Source organism: Fonsecaea multimorphosa, assembly GCF_000836435.1.
Source record: "Fonsecaea multimorphosa CBS 102226 unplaced genomic scaffold supercont1.11, whole genome shotgun sequence".
Lineage (NCBI taxonomy): Eukaryota > Fungi > Ascomycota > Eurotiomycetes > Chaetothyriales > Herpotrichiellaceae > Fonsecaea > Fonsecaea multimorphosa.
The window spans coordinates 77705-98046 of NW_015971645.1; the positions used below are offsets into that span (position 1 = coordinate 77705).

At 52.8% G+C, this 20342-nt stretch overlaps 8 protein-coding genes across 8 annotated transcripts; 5 read left to right on the forward strand and 3 right to left on the reverse strand.

The window, feature by feature from the left end:
• Positions 1–1022: 1022 nt before the first annotated feature.
• On the forward strand, positions 1023–2528 carry Z520_06022 (uncharacterized protein; the record flags this gene model as incomplete). The annotated part of the gene is made up of 1 exon (XM_016776525.1): positions 1023–2528. One exon carries the CDS (start codon positions 1023–1025, stop codon positions 2526–2528), a length of 1506 nt encoding a protein of 501 aa, XP_016632067.1.
• A 484-nt stretch (positions 2529–3012) lies between these two features.
• On the reverse strand, positions 3013–4239 carry Z520_06023 (uncharacterized protein; the record flags this gene model as incomplete). Its single annotated transcript, XM_016776526.1, has 2 exons — positions 3013–4055; positions 4110–4239. The coding sequence occupies 2 exons, from the start codon at positions 4237–4239 to the stop codon at positions 3013–3015; spliced, it is 1173 nt and encodes a 390-aa protein (XP_016632068.1).
• A 2243-nt stretch (positions 4240–6482) lies between these two features.
• Z520_06024 (uncharacterized protein) lies at positions 6483–6803 on the forward strand (the record flags this gene model as incomplete). Its single annotated transcript, XM_016776527.1, has 1 exon — positions 6483–6803. One exon carries the CDS (start codon positions 6483–6485, stop codon positions 6801–6803), a length of 321 nt encoding a protein of 106 aa, XP_016632069.1.
• Positions 6804–8462: 1659 nt separating this feature from the next.
• Positions 8463–9316, forward strand: Z520_06025 (uncharacterized protein; the record flags this gene model as incomplete). Its single annotated transcript, XM_016776528.1, has 2 exons — positions 8463–9016; positions 9067–9316. 2 exons carry the CDS (start codon positions 8463–8465, stop codon positions 9314–9316), a joined length of 804 nt encoding a protein of 267 aa, XP_016632070.1.
• Positions 9317–9853: 537 nt separating this feature from the next.
• On the forward strand, positions 9854–12362 carry Z520_06026 (uncharacterized protein; the record flags this gene model as incomplete). Its single annotated transcript, XM_016776529.1, has 4 exons — positions 9854–10890; positions 10946–11045; positions 11297–12165; positions 12242–12362. The coding sequence occupies 4 exons, from the start codon at positions 9854–9856 to the stop codon at positions 12360–12362; spliced, it is 2127 nt and encodes a 708-aa protein (XP_016632071.1).
• Positions 12363–12593: 231 nt separating this feature from the next.
• Positions 12594–13456, reverse strand: Z520_06027 (uncharacterized protein; the record flags this gene model as incomplete). Its single annotated transcript, XM_016776530.1, has 2 exons — positions 12594–13328; positions 13415–13456. The coding sequence occupies 2 exons, from the start codon at positions 13454–13456 to the stop codon at positions 12594–12596; spliced, it is 777 nt and encodes a 258-aa protein (XP_016632072.1).
• A 1596-nt stretch (positions 13457–15052) lies between these two features.
• Z520_06028 (uncharacterized protein) lies at positions 15053–15795 on the forward strand (the record flags this gene model as incomplete). Its single annotated transcript, XM_016776531.1, has 2 exons — positions 15053–15462; positions 15633–15795. 2 exons carry the CDS (start codon positions 15053–15055, stop codon positions 15793–15795), a joined length of 573 nt encoding a protein of 190 aa, XP_016632073.1.
• A 1290-nt stretch (positions 15796–17085) lies between these two features.
• On the reverse strand, positions 17086–19529 carry Z520_06029 (uncharacterized protein; the record flags this gene model as incomplete). Its single annotated transcript, XM_016776532.1, has 3 exons — positions 17086–17328; positions 17382–19094; positions 19146–19529. 3 exons carry the CDS (start codon positions 19527–19529, stop codon positions 17086–17088), a joined length of 2340 nt encoding a protein of 779 aa, XP_016632074.1.
• Between the last annotated feature and the right edge of the window lie 813 nt (positions 19530–20342).

Here is a 20342-nt window from a genome sequence, read left to right on the forward strand (position 1 = left end):
AGCTCTGGCTCACGCTTTCCGACAGGGAACCTGTCCGCGCTCGCGGTCCTTGCGACCAGCTCTGGCTCACGCTTTCCGACAGGGAACCTGTCCGCACTGGCGGTCCTTTCGACCAGCTCTGGTTCACGCTTTCCGACGGGAAACCTGTCCGCGCTGGCGGTCCTTTCGACCAGCTCTGGTTCACGCTTTCCGACAGGAAATCGGTCCGCGCTGGCGGTTCTTTCCAGCAACACTGGCGAACGGGCAGCGAGAGGCCCTTCCGCAGCGTTCGCTGTCACCACGTTTAGAGTCAATCACAAGAGTAAGAGCAGGGGGGCACATACGGCCAGGAATAGGGGAGGCCAAGCTTGTCCCTGCCGCAGCCAGAATTGCGAGGAGATATTCGAACTTCATCTTTGCTTCTGATTACTCCCTCTTGCGAAAGTGTACTTGTGAACTGTGATGTGTGCCAGAAACCTCCTGGGAAGGCCCTGATGTCTTTTATGCATTAGTAAGTACTTTCCCAGATTGAATCCAGCACTTGTCTCGGCAGGCCCACGGTCGGTCGACACATGCAGGAAACGAGACATCCTCCTCCGAGTATCAGATTGAAGTTCGGCACTCTCGCTCGAGCGACTTCCCGAAATCCACAGCAAAGGAGGTGCCAGCGTTACATAAGCACGGCTGACAACATCGTGGACACCATCAAACTCGGCCGGCTGTACTGTCGGAGCCCCTCCGCCTCCGGTCGGTGCCAGTCAGCTTTCCGATTTCCAAAAGACTCGCGCTGTCTACGACGCCGGCCGGCGCAGCGCGGTCGTATCACGAGTACAGTATGGAGTTCAATGAGCAAGCCTTCTTCTCTACTCGATGCGTGGTCGAATTGCTGTCCCGTCAATTTGTCCACTGTCCTCAAATTGTATCCCTTTTTCATTTTTTTGCTGTACAGTCACAGGCTTCCAAATTTCTTTTTGCGTTGATAACAGGATTCGTGGTAGCAAGTTTTGCATTGGCTCTCGGCTCAGCAGTGCGATTAAGAGACCATGGCAACGTTTGAGTCTCTAGCTGAGCCCAGCTACGACAAGCACAGCAGCGATGGCAACGTCGAGACTTGGTCGCCGGCCTTAAGTAGGGATGGAACACTGCACGAAGAGCACGATGATTTGGATCTCCATCTCCCTGAGATACGAAGGAGCAGGCTGGCGACACTCCATCGAGCTGCGATGGCAGTCTTCGTTATTCTACCATCCCCTCTAATGGCCTTGGTGGGGAACAACTATCCTTCGACAAATACTAAGGATTTTGGATCGACGACATATCTTCTGGGTCTGCGAGGAATGGCATCTTTCTTTGTCTTTATCGAACACTTCGCCATGCGCTCTTACAGCGACCTTATACGAGAATATGACCAACCGACGTTCCTGCAACTTCCCGGAATCCGCCTCATTTACTCTGGTCCCGCATGGGTGAAGATGTTCTTTATTCTTTCAGGCTTTGCATTATCAGTCACGCCGATTGAAATTATGTACGAAAGAGACTGGGACCGCTTATTCCATACAGTCGCATCCGCATTCTTCCGCCGCGGCTTTCGAATATTTATACCGACCATTGTCGCAGCCTTGTTTGTCATGATTGGTGTTCGACTCCGCCTCTATGAGGTATCAAATGTGTTCGCTGCCAGTGTCGGACTTGGGTATCCGATCCGTCGACACACTTTGATTGAACAGTTTGCAGATCTAGTCGAATATCTTCTCGGCATAATCATCTATCCTTGGGGTTGGCTAAAACCACTTTCCAATATCACGCGGTCTGTGTATTCGGCGACGTTCTGGACGATCCCAAGGGAATACTGGTCTTCCTTGCAAATTTTCGCATTGACCATAGCGCTAAGCCGGCTGAAGCCATCAGCGAGGATATTCACGTTGGTCAACATGGTTCTCTACGCAGGATGGGCCAATCGTGGAGACCTGTCCTGCTTCCTCGTCGGTATGCTCTTCGCAGAGTTCCACATTCGCAAGAAGCTATTCGGTGCCAGCCAAAACAATAATATCGACATGGGTGGCCGCTCAGCAGCCTTCAAGATCATCCGCAGTGGCCTCTGGACCCTGGTCCTGGTCAGTGGCATTTGGCTGGCCTCTATTCCCATCGCACAGGGTGATTACGGTTCTTCGACACCAGGGTACCGAACGATCTCCAAAATCATCCCTCTTAATGACAACGTCATGTCCATCGGCATGGCCCTCATGCTTCTAGGGATCTACAAACTGCCCCTGCTGCAGGCTTTCTTCAGTAGCTCCTTGATGTGCTACCTCGGGGACATATCATTCTCGTTGTATCTTATCCACTGGCCGATCCTAGCAGCCGGAGCTTGGAACATGGTCCCAGTAATGCAGACGGTAACGAGAGGTCAAAAAGAGGTGGGGTTTCTTTTGGCACTGATGATCACTACGCCGTTGATGCTTTGGGCTTCGGACCTCTTTTGGCGCCTTGTCGACCTTCCGAGCATTCGATTTGCTAAGCGGTTAGAGAAGCAGCTCATTGTTTCGTAGCACTCCCATAGTTATTTGATGCGAGCTGAAGCAATCTCGTGCCCTACATCTATCAGCTCGTCTTGGCGGTGCCAACGCGTCACACCCCAGCCTTGCCGTAGTCGACCAACCTCTACTTTGTGGCTTTGGCGTCGACGGGTACATCACTGTCCGTTTGCTACATAGTAATGACCAAAAGGCTGGTGCAGAGCAGCACAGTCTATGATCAACCTCACTCATCCCCTCAGAGACACTTCAGGATCTTGGCTTTACTCCTTTTCGACTACTCATTTAGTAGTGTATCATCCAAATCCTGATCAACTAGAGACATGTTGATAATTCGGGACAACTGGGTCAACATCCACAAGACGGCACCACGCAAGCTTGTCCCATTCGAGAGTGAAGCACGAGCAGTTTTGACTCGTTATCGCATTTCAATTTCGGTACCCTTGTGTCCGCATAGTTGACAAGAAGGGTACGAAGGGAACTCTGACGTCTTCGACTCTTATTGACCCGCATCATATGCGGCGAAGGACTTTGCGAGGCCGTTGAAAATTTGAGCAAACTGGTCGAGCCATAGACGCTGTTGGGGACCACGACATCTGGAGCCAAGCATGATACACGTTGCGGCCGCCTGTTTCCTTTCGCTGTTAACCACGGCCTTTATCACATGTGGGCTCAGAAATCCCTCCAATTCCATCTCCCTGAACTTTAAGGTGACTGTGGAGTGTAGCTGTGATGGGCCCAGCGTTATTGTGACGTAGCAGCTTGCGACGAGTTCCATGATCGCCACATTGATCGAGAGGAGGGCGCCATGATGATTCTCCGACCATTTACAGTCTTGGCTTTGCCTGCACAGTTCGACCGCGCTGCGGCAGGTCGATAAGACTATCCCCAGGGAGTCCCCTTGCGAAGTTCCGAGGCAGTCATGGAGCTGTGATGCCATATGCAAAGCTCGTGGTACACATTCGCAATGACATTCGTTGATTGTGGTGGCCTCTTTGCCTACACGTTGCGGTTCTGCACCCATCCCTCCCTCCGCAACCTCTTCTGCAGCGGAGACGGTTCCGTCCGCAACTAGGTCACTGAGAGGCGATGACTCCCCATTAGTCGAGAGGGTGGGACCCAGCTGATCTTTCGAGATGTAGGCCGCGCTCCAATCCGTCAAGAGGAAGTCCGACTCATCATGTGGGGCCTGCTCTTTTGTGAAGGCATCTTCAAGCCGCAATGAAGTCGATAAATCGTCAAACAACATGGGCGTCGGTGGAAATCGGGGCCCCAAGGACGAGAAAATGGGAGACTGCGGAGTCACCAATGATGGGTAGCTTTGATGCCTCTTGTGCTGGGGCTGCTCGTGAGTTTCTGTTGGAGTTCGGGCGTGGCCAGCAACGGCATCTCCCTTGATCGGTGCGAGGCTGCAAAGGAGATTCAGATCCACCTCAAAGTGTTTCCGCTTCCTACGTGCGTCGACAGCGTCATCTGAGGAGAAGCCAGAGCCCAGTGTTGGATCGCTCGCCGATGATGGGAGCCGTTTTCTCGAGACAGGCCCTGAGCAGGTGTTGGGGCGGTTAATGCTGGTTGGAATGCGTCAACGCTACTTACTGGGAGAACGATGAATATCTGATAGTCGCGACTGTATTTGTTGAGCGAATCTGCCATGCTCGAAAGCTTGTGCTCCTGGAGGTGGCGAGGCCGGTCTCTGAGCTTGCAGACTCTTTTTGGGCTTCCCCATGAATCTAGTCCATCATCAGCATGCGTGGCCGCGGCCTCGAGCAATCAAGGCATGGAGAATTCTGTATGGCCGTCAAACCTGTCTGGTGGAGAGACTTACTTGCCCAGGCTTTGTGTACAGGCGCTTCCCGTCTGTATGCATCTCTCACAACTCGGTTCCGTTTTCGAACAAGCCAGTTTCCTTCGGTAGCATTGATCGCAAGCTCTCGGTTCCATATTCGCGGCAGGTCTCATCGGGGCGCCGACGTGAACAATTGGTCGTATTAAGATGGACTCGAAGACGTATGCGATATTGCGATTTTGTCACTCAGGGCCGTGGTCCTCAGATAATAGCAATTAGATAATCCATGATATTGCACCCGCGGGTGAAACCTATGTGCATCGTGTCCCCCAAGATGTCTCGTCAAAATGGGCAGAAGATTCCTTCAAGAGCCCAAGAGCTCTGAGGCGAACTGCCTAATGGGGTTGACTCTCTGCTGCTCAGTGTGAGATTGACTCTCCGCTTAGTCGCGTAGATCTGATATGCATCAATGGGGCAAGAAAGCTTATGCTATACCAGGTAATTTGAGACCATGTGTAGGAGGCGGTGAGCTGGCCTGGGACGGAAGGATCTGATGGCTTTTGACCGTGGTAATGTCAGCAACCAACTTCTGTGTATCGACGAACTTAACCATTCATCAAAGAACACGGGCACAGGTAATCATTGTTAGCCAGATGGACAGATTGATCCATGGATATGAAAGGCTCTACCTCATCCAAACAAGAGTAAGGATCAGTAACAAGCCTGTATCATCTTCCATTCCGGTGGCATTGGGGTTTGTTTGAATGTCAGTCAAGCTAAAAAAAGATAGGACAGTGGAATTAGGTACGAGTAGTGGCAGCACAAAACCGTTGTCACCAGTTGACGGGCTGGATCGTTCCATCAGCCCTTAGTCGTCATTCCTTGCTGCGTTGATCTATTCTATGCCACACTTTCTCGGGCCCCGACACACGCAAAGTTGACTCGAACTTCAAAGGATTGTCGGAACTGAGTTCGAACCGAGCTTGATGACGCCGAGTTGTTTGTTTTGGGTTGTGTGGGTCTTGGCTTGTTTCCCTTGATCCGGCTGGCAAACGATTCAGAGCCTTATGTTTCAAATCTGCAGGAGTCAGAGTTCGAGGTTGCGGGAGCTGACACTGGCGTATTTGTCGACCGCAGTCGCTGCTCTGTGGAAACGTTGGTTAATAGAAGGGAGTTATGGATGATCGCTTCTAGCAGCAAGTCCCAAGGTGGGGAATAATATCTAACTAGGTAGTTTGGAGTTTGGTGGTGGACCCCGAGTTTCAAAACTGCCGTATTGGGAACTGGCTAACTACATGATTTGTGGTAAGGCATTAGGGACCACCATCATAGGGACATCCGATCTGGGGCGCGTCCGGAGAATGAAGCTGACTGTCGCTCACTATTGACCATCCTCTGCGGATCGAATGGAAGGCCCTAAGTTGCGAGAGTCAATATGCTCGCATCACTGAGTCTCCCGATTTTGAATTCATTCAATCAGTGTCGGTGTTTGGCCGTTCGGAGGCCGTCGATCATCCGCCTTGGGTACTGTACTTAGCTCCGAATCTCTCGACGGTGTGCATGGAGAATCGCCGCCAGGTCCGCTTACAAAGTCCTTGGGAACCAGCTTCTGGTCGCTGCTCTATTTTCATCTTTCTGAAGTATCGCAGTGCTCTTATTCCCTTGACACCCCCAAATACATTTTATGGAGCAGATTTACCAAAGGTCAGTATCTTCCACACTATCCTGTCGGCATTTCTAAACAATCATACCACAGTGCTAAATCGTCGGCTTCTTCAGAGGCACTATTGCAGGAGGACTGTGAACAGAACAACTTACGAGATTCCGGATTTCGGGAACAAGGTTTATCATCACGAAATGAAACTCCAAGACGTTCACGACTGCGGGCGATATCGAGTATTGCCGCCAGCCTAGCATTGTATTCCATTGCACTCTATGGCCTCCTCTGTATCTGTTACAGAGTCTTACGCTTCGCACAACCGGGTCAGAATTCACTTTTCAACAATCAAAAAGCCTTAGTTCATCACCATCTCCCAGTTCAAGCACTCAATGACTCTTCTCATGAGTATGAGCGTCGATGCCTTTGTGGTAACTCAACTGCCCAAGCAAAAGCTCTAGGGTGTAAGTTGGATATGCTGTCTGCGGCGTGGCTGCCACCACATTGTATAGATCATGAGCTCAGCATGGCGTTCGATCGCTTGGGTCCGGGTCCAGACGGGAAATGGATCTACTACAACGGATCAAGCGCAGACAAGTACACGGTCGAGATCAGTTTGCAAGAAATCGAGCTGAGAAGCGAGGATCCAGAAGCAACGTTCTACGTGAGTTGGGACTGGCATGTGCTGCACTGCATGTTTTATTGGAAGAAGATGTGGAGAGCCGATTTGACAGGCACGACCTTGGAAGGAAGGTACGATAACGAGGGTCATATCAACCACTGTGCGCAAGCTCTACTGAAAAAGGGGGGCCGGGAGACAGAGTTTGGTATCCCGTTCAATACCTGACCATTGAATGAGGCCTGTGCGGTGCGCCAAGTATGCGTCGTAGCCAGGACCGCGACAAATAGAGCGTTCACTTGGCCGAGTGGCGAGTCCGTTGTGTCTACAAATACATTTCGTTTCAGCTTCGGCCTAGAAATCTCGGGATTGTGGAGTAGCTCGAATGACTGCGCTCGAATTGCGTGCGTCGTGGTCGAGTAGGGATTGGAGTATGGACAGAAGAAGATGCCGTAACAGCTTCCGCACTGCTCGGGGTAGGCCACACATGACAAAGCAATCCGCTGAATCCCCAGCGTGTGTGTTCTCTAGTATTCATAGTCAGACTATGTTCCAGTTCTCCTAGGGAAGTTTCGGGGGCCGATCTCTGAGCACTGAGGGTCTGAGTTCCATTTTTGTCTGAGCCATCCACTAATGCACATTTCAACGCCAGATGCCCACTGTCAACATCACAATTGAAGATGGCGTTCGGCGTCATAGTAAGCTTTGTAGATTCTGTCGATACTGCTTTTCGAGCAGTGGTTGACGTCGGAACCATCGACTTCCTATTGCCCTAACCCTCAAGCCGACTTCATAGATAAATGGCACGGTCTATGACAGACTGCTTGACAACGACGAGAGGACCGCCTATTTAGTAATAGCTACTATCTAGTAATAAGTATAAGGATCCCGCTATACTTAAGAGTAGATAGGATACCCTTTATAAGTGAAGATGACCTAATAGCCAATAGTTAATCACTTCTACATTATTGGCGGCGTACCCTCTTTTCGTAAGCCTTGTGTGCCACTTATTTTCGAAGTCGACTCGCCCTATTGGGAATGTTAGGCGATTCAATAATTGGCCTAATCATGTACTAGGCATGTCGGGCGAGTGACATTGCGGACTCTTATGACCACTTTGTTTTTCTCCACCTTCGATACCTCGTAGTTCTAGTTTGACAATCAATCAACACGCTTGGTTCTACATTCTCAAACTCTTCCGAGCGACGATAGCGAGCTAGTGCAGACAGTACAAGCCATACTCCTCGTGGTAATGCCAACTTAGTGCATCCGAATTCCAGCTCACTGGATGCAACCGAGGTGTGTCTTATGGAGCTGCTCAGACCAGAGCTCATCCGATCACAGCTTCAAGAGGCTATGGGCATTTTGCGCGCCCAGACTGGGTTCGAGCAATGCACTGGCTGGCGAAAAGTCTTGCGAATTCTTGTGGTGGGTGGGGATTCTCGTCAGCATCGTCTTCCATTAAGCTCGGATGCTGCACGCGATGTCGAATTAAGGTCTGCGAAACATAGCTTACTAGTTAGATGGAAGGATGGTAATACGAGCATAACGGACGGCTCCAGAGCTTGCCCGAGAAGGCAACTGTTCTTTCTCGGCCTCCGAACATCATCTCCGAGCCTACACACCTCCGAAGGATAGCCTCCGAGACTTACATCGGTACACTCGCCTGGGAATTCCAAAACTTACCTTTCTTGGAAAAATGTTCTGTTTGAAGCCCCCGAATTCGAGAAACCGGTACTTTGTACCAGCTGGACAGGCCGCACCAATGATAGCCAAGATGAACACCCCCAAATCCCTCCAAGGAGACTGTCGTCCACCAAACCCATCCGCACACATTGTCCAGCGTAGTGTTGGTGAGGAGCGCTCTCACACTCCAGCCTCGTCACCATGTCGCCTCAATTCGAGTACGAACGCGTCCCCTTCGCCGACAACACCGACACCACGCATCTAGAGAAGCCGCGGTTACCTCTCAGTGTATCCCCATGGACAGGGACAGCATGGCAAATATTCTGTGATGCTCCAGCAGCAGCTGTCATCTCCGCTGGCCTCATAAGCCTGGCAGTGGCCACCGCGATAATCTCAAGCTTCACGATGCACGTTCCTGGCTCATATGTTCAAGTTATGTCGATTCACCAAGCAAATTCTCCTCGGCCAGGATTCAAAGACGCCTGGAATGGCCCCATCGAGATCTCTGGGAGCTACAGATGTGGAACGCACCCCAGCGAGGCACGCGCGCTAAATTGCACATTCGACATCATGAACTACGGCTTCCTCGGTGCCGAGTGCTATTACAAAGACATGGCGGAGAAGGCGCTGGCGGAAGGTCCTTGGAGGTGGTACCTCGATCGCAACGGAACAACCGAGATCCCGGCAGAGTCGTTCTATTTGAGTCGAGCTGTTGAGGTGTATGTTCACTGGAGTTACCACGTTTCGCACTGCAAGTTAGTTAGATCCACATGATTGAGCAGCACGACTCTGACGCAGGTGCTAGGTATGCATTCGAGCAACTCCGCAAGGCGAGAGAAGATGACAACTTCCTTATCCCCCAAGAGCTCGCCAGCGAGGGACATACCCGACACTGCCAGAAGGTCCTGGCAGATCCCGAAGGCAAGAGCGAGAATATCTATCCGCCGTACGAGACAAGCACCTGGGTGCGGTCCGTCTATAACCCTTGCATCAGGCTATCTGAAGCGAATCGAACGTTTTTAGATATACCGCAGGAGAGAGATTCCCTGTTCTGAAGACGATCGTGTCGCGAGTCTTGCTGCTATTGAGACCTCCTCTAATTAAAAGATTGAACATGTGTTATCGAGCAGAATCACGTGCAAGGTAGAGTAGAGAGTGTTCTTGAACGGGTCATCTATTTGCTATATGGCACCATATATGGAAAGGATATAGTCTAAGCTGATATTGGATACTACAATATGGTGTTAATAGGCTTTGACAGGGGCCCAGTACCTCAGCCTTCCGGGCAGTTGGGAAGGGCTCTGATTGGTCTATCTTTGGTGACTTGAATAAAGTGTCGATTCTGACACACGCGTTTCTTTTCTCCTCTTGGCCGCAACGCGCAATGCTGGAGGCCTGATCCCAGCATCGAGACATTTACTGCCTCTCCAATTCAGAAGCAAAGCTCCGATCCTTCATGAGTCGGCGCTGGTCCAACAGAGGCCAGAAGCACACCTTTGGCACATAACTCGGAAGGTTCGAGAGCGGGGGCCGCCGTTGCAATTGGCGCACCCGACTTGTCCTTGAGATGGCATCCGCCATCACCAGGAAGTATGCAGACGTTTCATCCCCCTAGTGATGGCAGGGGCAACGGCCGGTCTGCCTGCGATCGCTGCAGACGCCACAAGCTGCGATGCGAGCGCTCATCGAACTCGGCAAAGTGCCGTCGATGTTCGAAAGCCAATGTCGAGTGTGTCACTGGAGCAGCTCTCAGGTCAGGACGCCCTCCGCTGAATCGACAACCATCCGATGCTTTGGAGACCTGGCATCTCCATCAGACGCTTCAAACACCAAGCGATGCTCCCGAGGCCGACTCTAACACTAGCAGGGAAATGGAATTACCGGCAGCACCAATCACTGTCGATGGTCTCGAAAACGGGTGGCCAGACGGTCTGCAACAGAACCTAGATCCATCACAAGCATTCCAGCCTCTACGAGACACCCATCAGCCGGTCTACTCCCAAATTAACCCTGAGGGCGACTGTCTGAAGCGACTCGGAGATCTGCAGAAGGAGATCCTCGTGGATTTGGAGCTTGTAAAGGCATGCAAAACAGCCACCGACTGCGCTCAATTATCGCTACCTCCCGAGCTGGCGTACAATTCATCTTTTCTCGTCGGCCGAATGCTCGCAAATTCAAAGACTCTACTCGACATCTTGGACTCATTCAGATCGATCTCGCCAGCGCCCACTTGTTCCCCGGACGCCAACGCCGTACAGACCTGCACGGGAAGCTTGCGCTGCGACGTCCCGACAATGTTCTCTCTCTTTTCAAGCTACATCTGTCTCATCCGCATCTACCGCACCATATTTTCCTGCATTCATGACTCGATGCCTGTTTTGCTATCGCTACAACATCCCGTGCCTCAGCTATTTCCTGGCATCAATTTGGCAGGCTTCACCCTCGAAACGCGCATCGATCTGCAAATCCAGATCCTCGTCCAAGTAAGTGAAGATATGCTCGCGAAGCTCGAAGCCGGTTTTGGCGTGTCAGAAGGTCCCGCCGCCGGCCAAGCAATCTTTGAGCCCACAAGAACCGCTAGGATGCTCAGCATGATGTTGGAGGAAGAAGCCCATGAGCAGCCTCCGCTGTACGAACCTCGAGACCCTTGCAAGTCTCTGAGGGACATCCTTGCCAATCTAAAGCAAACGATCAATGCTGAAAGTACAAAACAAAGAAACTCTGAAGGCTGAGCTTCGGAACATTTACATCATCTTCGGGTGGATCGAGAGCACTACCCAAAACGTTCCGATCCACTCCACGCCGGCTCCGAGAAGCAATAAAACCAATTGCGAGGCCTATGAAGTCTGCTGTCCAAATCAAACGCAATATTTGCCTTCCTAGCAGCTCGGTTTCCAATCTCCCTCGATGGCACCATCTCCTCCCCAACACCAAGGCATCTCTGCCATGTGGTGGAGCGCGCGTGTAAGATTTTAACCTCCTGAATGCGGCAGCCTCGCGCGGAAACTGGCAAGAAAGCGACTGACCGACTCTAGAATCCACCCGGAAACCCTCGCAGTTCCTTTACAGGCAAGACCGTCCTCATCACCGGTGCGAACGTCGGCCTGGGTCTCGAAGCCGCAGTGAAATTCGCCGCGCTGGGTGCCTCGCGTCTTATTCTCGGCGTCCGCTCAATCCAGCGCGGTGAAAAGGCCAAAGAACAGATCTGCCGGCGGTCGGGATACAAGAGCGCAGACATACAGCTATATCAGCTCGATATGAGCAGCTTTGAATCCGTCAAATCTTTCGCCAAGCAAGTGTGTGCGGACGAACCTCGACTCGACGTCGCTGTGCTCAATGCGGGCATGGCGGCGTCTTCCTACCAGCGGTCTCCGGAAGGGTTTGAGATGTCACTACAAGTCAACACGCTGTCGACCGCTCTCCTTGCTGTGCTGCTATATCCCAAGCTCCGGAAATCGGCGGGCATGTCTGGCGAGTCTTCACACCTCGAGTTTGTGGGCAGTGTCGGCCACCGCATGGTCAAGCCTGATGCTCTCGATGCGGCCCTCGGCAGCAGCTCCAGGGTGCTGGACCTCGTCAACGAGAAGGGGTTCTTCGATGTCGAACAGCAATACTGCACAACGAAGCTCTTGCTCTTGCATGTCATGGATGGACTCGTCGCGGCTGCAGCGTCTTCCCCGTACACAAGTCCTAAAGATCCAGAGGTCATCATCACGACATGCTGCCCGAACCTGTGCCGCACCAACCTTGGTCGCGACTTCTCCCTCCTGCTCAAGCTCCCGACGTACCTGTTCCAACTCGTCTTCGCCCGGTCCGCCGAGGAAGGGAGCAGGATTCTCGTCAGCGGAACGACTTTGGGGAAGGACGCGCAGGGCCAGTTCTGGAGTCACGATTGTTTTGACAAGTAAGTAAGTTGGGGAGATCCTATCCACCGGGTAGTAGCGAGCGTTGAAGCTGTCTGTGCTGATCTGGCGATGCAGGAAAGGCGAGCTAGCCACAAGTCCGAAGGGGAAGGCGTTGCAGAAGAAGGTCTGGAGTGAAATTGTCGAGATTTTGAAGGAGCACGTTCCGCAGAGCGAGGAATATCTTCTCCAGTGTTAGCCACAAAGCATGCAAGGGGTCTGGTGTCTGTAGAAGGCTAAAAGAAACGTCGAGGTTTCCACTTCAGCGCGCTATCATGTCCGGGATGGGGGGGCCGTGGTTAGCACTATTTCCAACCGAGCTCGAGTTCTCACAAACGCTGAAATCTATCAATACCAAATCACAACCACTGTGAGATAAGCTATACCTCGTACATACTGCGTATCTATATCGGAATCTCTACCTCCCCACTCACCCCTTCCGAAGACGCTTGATGGTCGGACCCATCTCCTCGCCAGCCCGCAATGCCGCGAACGTCTTCTCGTCGATGTCCGCCCGCTCCTGGCACAGGGCGACGACCTGGTCCACCAGCGACGGCGGCACGACGACGACCCCATCGGCGTCTCCCGCCAGGATGTCGCCCGGGTGGATCCACAGGTCACCCTGGAACTGCAGCGGGATGTTGATCTCGGAGGCTCGCGTGAAGGTGTAGGAGCCCAGGATGGACGTGGCGCGGGCGAAGACCTTGAGGAGCCTTTGTGAGCTGGTATAGCCACGGTGACTTGCGTGTGTAACGACAAGGGAAGAGAAGGGTAGTGGGGGGAGGGGGGAGGATGAAGTAGAGACTCGATTTACCGGGAACCCCATCTCTCGATGCTCTCTGACATCGCGCATGCGTCCATCGATCATCACGCCCGCGGCGCCCATGCTCTTGGCCCGCGTCGACATCAGCCCGCCCCAGCACGCCGAGTACAGCCCCTTGGGCTGCTGGATGTACATGATCTTGCCGGCCTCGTTGCAGTCGGCAAAATGCCGCGGCGGGCTCGGGGCTTGCCGGTCGCTCATCTCGATCATCTTGACAGTCACGGCGGGCCCAAAGACTGTCTTCGTGGCAGCAGCGGCCGACGCGGCATCCGGCGAGTACATCTTGATGCCGTCCAGGAAGCCGCCGAACGGATATTTCAGCTTAACCAGCGCGTCGCCGATCTGGGTACAGATACAAGCCTCGGTTCAGCAACGACAGCAACACAAGGAACCTCTTCCGGCGCCGATGGATGGGTGTCGACACTCACATCGCATGTGGTAAAAGCGCGCAGCCGCTGTAGCCCCGCCATCGCCCGTCGTTCTCTCTCGGTGCTGCTCTTGGACGGGGTCTTTAGTATGCCAATCGACGACCAAAGCAACCTGCAACAGTGATGAATGTGCGCCAATGAAGAGATTCAATTTTCCGCTTGGCTTGGTGGTTGATACGGTAGGTGAGAAGCTGCGTGATCCTCCAGCAGCATCGGATGGTTCCCGCGGTCCTATTCGGGGCATTTGCCCCCGGTACGATATCTTTTTCGGACGGTTTTACAGCAACACTGATATGGTATGTCTGATATACACAGCAGCACAAAGAACTTTAACGTAAGGTTCAGGGATTGGACCAGGCACCCACCAGGTACTCGTACATACCAAGGTGCAATAAGGAGGCTCGAATCCACAGGGGTTGTTCAAGGGTTCCCAGGGGCCTTGGGGCATTGGGGCCTTGGGGCATTGGGGCCTTGGGGCATTGGGGCCTTGGGGCATTGGGGCCTTGGGGCATTGGGGCCTTGGGGCTGTCCTGCCGAGTTGTTCCAGGGGCTGTTGTCACTAGCTGGGCTTCTAGTCTTAACTACCATGGCGCCTAAGGCTGACGCCGGTAAGGGATCCTCTAGGTGAACACCCCCTAGTAAGTCCCTAAAGATATCGAACTGGCAACAGGTCTCACTACTCGGCAATTACAGCGAACAACACCATAATCAGGAACAGAACTCACATAATTATCAGTCCTCACATAGATCTCCTTGACAGACCACCATTGAACCCATCGAATCTATCACCGACGCCTTTCGTCGACGCCGTAGAGATGCAACAGCCTCCCAGACACCCTCCCGAGTAGGCGACACAGCCTCCGATAGGTCCCGGTAATCGTCCCCTTCCAAAGCCTGTTCCTGGCTTGATCTAATCTTATCAAAATAACAACCCCAGAGAAGAAAAAAGATTATTCGAACCGAGGCATTTCCCCCCAAATGCGTGCTGTATATCCGATACGTTGCCCATACCCGGTGGGATAGTTGGCTCATAAGTAATCATACTATCACCACCAACCTCAAGGGTGGCCCAGCAAGATGACTATTTAGCTGGACGAGAACACTTCATCACGTCCTTGAGCGCAGTGGAAAAAGAGAACGTAGGTCACACCGGCGTATTCCCACGAAAGAAAGCTGCGTTGGAGAGAAAGTTCGAACAGAGAGACCACCAGGGAGAGAAGAGCTGCTCAAATCAATCAACTTCAACCCAACTCACCTCACCTCGACTGACTCAATATGGCGACCGAGAATAAGCCACTCGCACTGGTGGCCCTGGTACACCCCAAGAGCACCGAGAAGCGGGATAAGGTATCGTAGGCTCCCTCTCCTCTTGTTTCCCCTGGCTTTTCCCCTTGCATCGTCTTGATTTGAGAGTGTCGAGGCTTTGATCTGCGTTGGGAACTCTGATCCAGTCTCTTCTGTGCGGAATGAACTGGAAAATGAGAAAGCGAGGGAGAGTGAGATAGGTCACCAGTCTACCCCAGGGGTTTGAAAACTGGATCGAATGCCCAGCGTCATATCTCCCAGACGAGAAGAGACACACCTATCTATTCCATCCATATTCTGCCAACACCGAGATACTGACCTTGTCTCCCTTCGATGCAGGCCCTGAAACTCAACGCCGCCGTAACGCCCTTCTTCCGCCGCCCCAGCACGCAATGCACGACACGCAGCATCTTCACGCCGGCGACGCGCCCCAAGGCCAACATGGGCATGGTCCCCGCCGCGGAAAAGGAGAGCATGTTCGGGGTGGTCGAGATCTGGACGTCGGGCGCCGCACTTGATGCCGTCAAGAGGGCACCCGAGTACAAGCAGTACCACTCGACCGTGGCGCGCGAGGGCCTGTACAGCACCGAAAACGACATGGACATCTCCGAGTGGACGCCGTGTGCCGGGTTCGTGGCGCGCAAGGGCGAGAAGGAGACGCCCAAGGCCGGCATTGTCATGCTGGCCAAGTTTGTGTGCAAGGACGACGAGGGCATGAAGGACGGGTTGGTGGGTGTGATCGGGTACGTCGTGATTCTCCCGGCCTGATTCTGCACAACACACTCCCTCTTTCTATCCTTCTTGCTGCCTTTTCCCTCTCCCCCTTATCTTCCGGGTCTTTCTCTCAATCCGGCCCCCACAAGCAAAGCGAATAAACCGGTCGATAACGCTAACACACAACCACCACCGCTAGGAAATTCTGCGACTGGGTCGAGGCCAACGAGTTCGGCACCCTGACGTACTGTGTGATGGCCAGCAAGACGGCGCCTAACGAGGTCCTCCTGTTCGAGCGGTACAAGGACCTCGCGGCGCTGGGCGTGCACGGCAAGACGGCCGAGTTCAGAGCCATGTTGTGAGTCCAAACCGCCCCTACCAGGCACTCCCTCCATTGCATGCGATAGTATATGCGTACTCCTCTGTGGGCGTTGATTCTTCCCACACACACACTCGCACACTCGCACACGCACGTTCACTCCTCCTGGACGTATTCGTGTACCTGATCTACCGTGTTACTCCCCTCCTCCTTACCCTGTGCTTCTCAAAAGTAATCGCATCTACTAACGCAATATACAACACCACAGCAAAGGAACAGGCCGCTTCATCCAGGTGAAGAAAACCGTGCTCAACGAGTTCGAGGAGCTGGATGGGTCTTTCGTCTCGAACCAGCCAGGCGGCGCCGCGGGAGGACAGGCGAAGCTGTGAGGGCATGGGCTGGCATTGAGTTCGTTGAGAGACGCGCCTTGTCAAGTGCGAGCGGCATACCACCTGGACCTCAAACTTTGGATGCAGCGACACGGGTAAGGGATGCTTCTATAGCTCGCTCGTAATGTTGTCGTGCGTATGTGGAGTGTGAGTTGTTGGAGTGAGTTTGAAATGGCCATCTGTGGACTGACGCTGTCATTGACGCGGGCGGAGGGCAACATTCATTGACTGGGCCATATCTTCTTGGGCTGGAGGATGAGGGTGAAGCGAGAATCGAGTGAACAAAGACATGGCTTTTGTGGTCGTCCTAGAATTGTGCTCCGAGTACTTCGTACCTCGTACGTCTCCACCATCCCAGCCCTACCGAGAACAAAGTGCCTCAATATCATGCCAGACACAGTCATGCTGGATCGAGCCTGAATTCTTCATAACTGTTTGTATAGACAGCCAAGGATTGTATACTTGGTACATCCTACAGCACTCATATCTATGCTCAAATTCCCATTCCTTCTCTGGGACAATATTCTCCATGTTTGCTCCATGCCCCATAGCTCCAACAGCTCTTCCCATAACTATTATACTGTCATTATGGTGTATCAGATAGGCTGCACATCCACGCATTGTGCGCCTCAATACCCCAAATTTCCTAACAATCCAAAGATTGTTGCTGATCCACACGGATATTCCATCCACCCGCGTTGCGGGCAACAAACGCCTCTTGCCGTCACATGTGTCGAAAACGCCAGGTCAAACCGTGTATGTCTATGATGGAGAATCAAGGCTCCTCGCCGTATGTACAAGATCCAGGCCCGGCTGCTTCAACCGATAGGCCTGATGGATGTGTATAGCTTCGCTTCCAATAATCCGGTTTTGGACCGTCGCAAATGAAACCGACAGTCATGGACATGCTCGTTGCATCATTAATTTTGTTGTTGTTTTCGGTCTCAGTAAAAGAATGCCGCCACAAACACTAGCGCAGTGAAAGCGGTGGTGAAGGTATATTCCAGTTCAAAGAGGACTGTTTGCGGAGCAAACGCGACCTTCTTCGCCTCCGCTGTTGGGTGTGCAACATTGGTTTTGGGATCCCGCACCAAGAGTTCTTCTCGATCCGGGCAATTGGGAGGGTCGCAAGCATAGGTGAAGGGAATCCAAAAGGATGAGCATACGATCAACCAAGCTAGTGGGGGCTGTGTCCAAAGTCAGAACATCATGGTAACTAAAGGGCTGAAGACAAACTTACCCAGAATGCGTGTGTCAGGAGCCCGATGAGCTTGCCCCTCAGAGTATGTTGGGTCAAGAACGTCCGATAGGATGACAGGGTGACGGCAACGAGGACAAAATAAACGTATGCCACATGGAAGCCCGCGAGATAATTGACACAGATTGTCCAGATACGTCGCCACATGGGTGCTCGCAGTTTCGGATCTCGCTCATTCAGCGCGGACTTGATCGAACCCGTCGCTTTGAAGGCTTGTCTTTGCCCGCCCAACCAAGTCGGAAGAATGAATGATCGGATGATGGTGAGGGAGATGTACGGGGCCATCCACAGCTGATACCGGCTACCTCTTTGTCCAGTGGCATATCCCGCGGGGATGAAGAGGACAAACTCGCACAGCCGATTGAACACCATGTTGGCAAAACAAGCACGGATCAGCCACCGTAGTTGCGTATCGTTTGCGTATGCAACGAGCGGCTTGTTGGCGATCAGGACAATCGGCATGGCAAAGATGGAGAGTGTGAGGAAGATGTTGAACAAGCTGAGGAAGGCATAGATGAAGCTGGACGATCGCTGGGCAAACGTCATTTGCCTGACCTTGTCACCCCAGAGGCAGAATTTAAGCTTGAAGGCAGTATCGACGGTACCAATGGCCCACCGCGTACGTTGCTTGAGATGGCCGCCATAGTCTTCTGGCACGGTGCCAAACTGTAGCGCCTCGTGAACAAAGGCTGTCTTCCAGCCTGAGCCAAGTAGTAGCGTACTTGTTGCAACATCTTCGGCCAGCGATCCGCAGGGGAAATTGCCAATCTGGGCTAGGGCAACAGTTCGAGCAACATATCCAGACCCTGTGCACCATGCCACTCCCAAAGCATCTTTGACCGGTTCTGAGACGTGAACGAAGAAATCAAGACTTTGGCAGAGAGGGTCGTCTCTGGGGACATTGTAAAACAGTTGCGGTGGACAAGCAAGACCCATCTTTTCATCGATCAACAGATGGGGAAGTACGGCTCTCAGCCATTGTTGTTCAGGTATCATGTCAGCATCCAAGGCGGCCATGAATTCCGATGATCCGCCTGGCAGGCTTTGAACCGCGTCCAGTCCGTAATTCAGATTGCCAGCCTTGAAATGGTGAGGAACACCAGGGAACTTCGGGCGACGCATGTAGAAGACGTTCGGAAACGTCTCCCGCATCTCTTCCAGCACGTTCTTGAGCGGGTCTGACTTGCCATCGTCGAGCAGAATGACACGGTATCGGTCTTGAGGGTAATCCAAGTCACAAGCTGCGCGAACCGTATCGAGAATCAGATCGTCATCCTCGCCACAGCATGTGATAAAGACGTCGACGGTAGGCACCTCATTCCCAACGAGCCTCAACTTTGGTCTGTGTCGTTTCTTGAGGATAAACAGGGACCACAAGGTCTGCATAAAAATCGGCACTGCAATGGAGATTTCGATAGCCACGAAGACCCAAGCTAAAGGGAAAGGCGCCTTGTAGTGATGTTGGGCATCGATGATGAAGGCAATTCGCAGGCCAAAGTAGAACCAATACAACGACAGGGAAATCAAACAGAGGAGCGGCGCTACCCAGCGGAAAAGCAATCTCTTTTTGCCCGAGAGGAACTCTTTGTCGTCTCTCGAATGTAGCTGGGCGATTGACCCTTCTCTAATCCAATCTCTCTTGAAGAATGTTGAGGGGGCGTCGGGGACAAGGGGTTTTAATGTTTCTTGACTTCGCTGTGGACGGGTCAGTTGACTATGATCTTAGGAGAAGAGACTCGGACTTACGAAAGGAGACGGTACCGGATAAGGAGAAGAGCTTCGCGTCTGCGACTCGGAATAGGTCGAGACTGCGCCAGAGCCTGCACCAGGCGCAAACGGCGGAAATCCTCCATTGGGGGGTTCCAAAGAACTGTCCGCGATGCTCTCAGTCATGAGGTCCGAGAGGGTTCTGTTGTGGAGGTCTGATAGACCCGGTCTCCGCGCCAGCCTGGGCTGTTCATCAAGGGACACGCTTTCTCTGTAGCTCCCATATACCGGATGAACTGTTGTGGGCTTCTCAATGAATGACTCTTGACTTTGTCGGAGCGTGGACTGCATCGACACGGTCGACATCTCGGTCATGGGTGGTTGTTCGAATCTCCTTCGATCCGCTTTACGTAGAGGAGGCATTGTGGGAAAACGAGGGCGGTGTATTGGTTGGGACAGGGAGGATGCAAGGGTGAAGCTTTGAGCAGACTCTGGCCCGAGATGCGTCTGTCGTGTCACGAAACGAGCGTCTTCATCATCCGCTTTTCAAAGACGTGATGTGGATTGTTGGCTGGTCCCTTTTGCGTTTATTACGCGTTGGTTGGATAAATAACGAATGTCTGAACGATAGTGCTCACGGGGAGTTGAAGTCTCTTAACGACTGTATGGATTGCGAATATACAAAAACGAGGGATAGATGGATGGAGTGAGAGAGGCGAGGCAAATTGCACGGGAAGAGTGAAAGGTGAGGGTGGCAGAGTTTGACAGGTGAAAGGACTCGGGCTTGTCTGAGAGAAGGCGTTGTCTGTTTTCTGCGCTAGTTACATACAAGTCAGTAGGTGGCAGCATTGAACGACCTTATCATGTCATAGTGGAGTGGTTGGGGCCCCCAAGTGGGAAACAGCAACAAGCCCTTGCACGCCGCAGGTAGATCACCAGCGTGACATGGCGATGGCCGACAGCAGCGCTCAGAACCCGGGAAGGCTGGGGGGCAAGCCAGCGGTGATTGTTACGACCGGGGAAGGCAGGGTTACGGAGGAGTTTAGCAGTTCAGGTAAGGCTTTGGGCGATGATAACGGGGCGGTACGGGTGACGGAGTCCATACTCGTGCCTGGGCGGAGAATCTACGAGTTACCGAGTGCCCATCAGTGACCGTGTAAACTTGTTCCGGGAGCTGGACAAACAAGGCAATTTGGGACAAGATGCAAATTGGCACGCCGCGAGTGACAAAGTGAC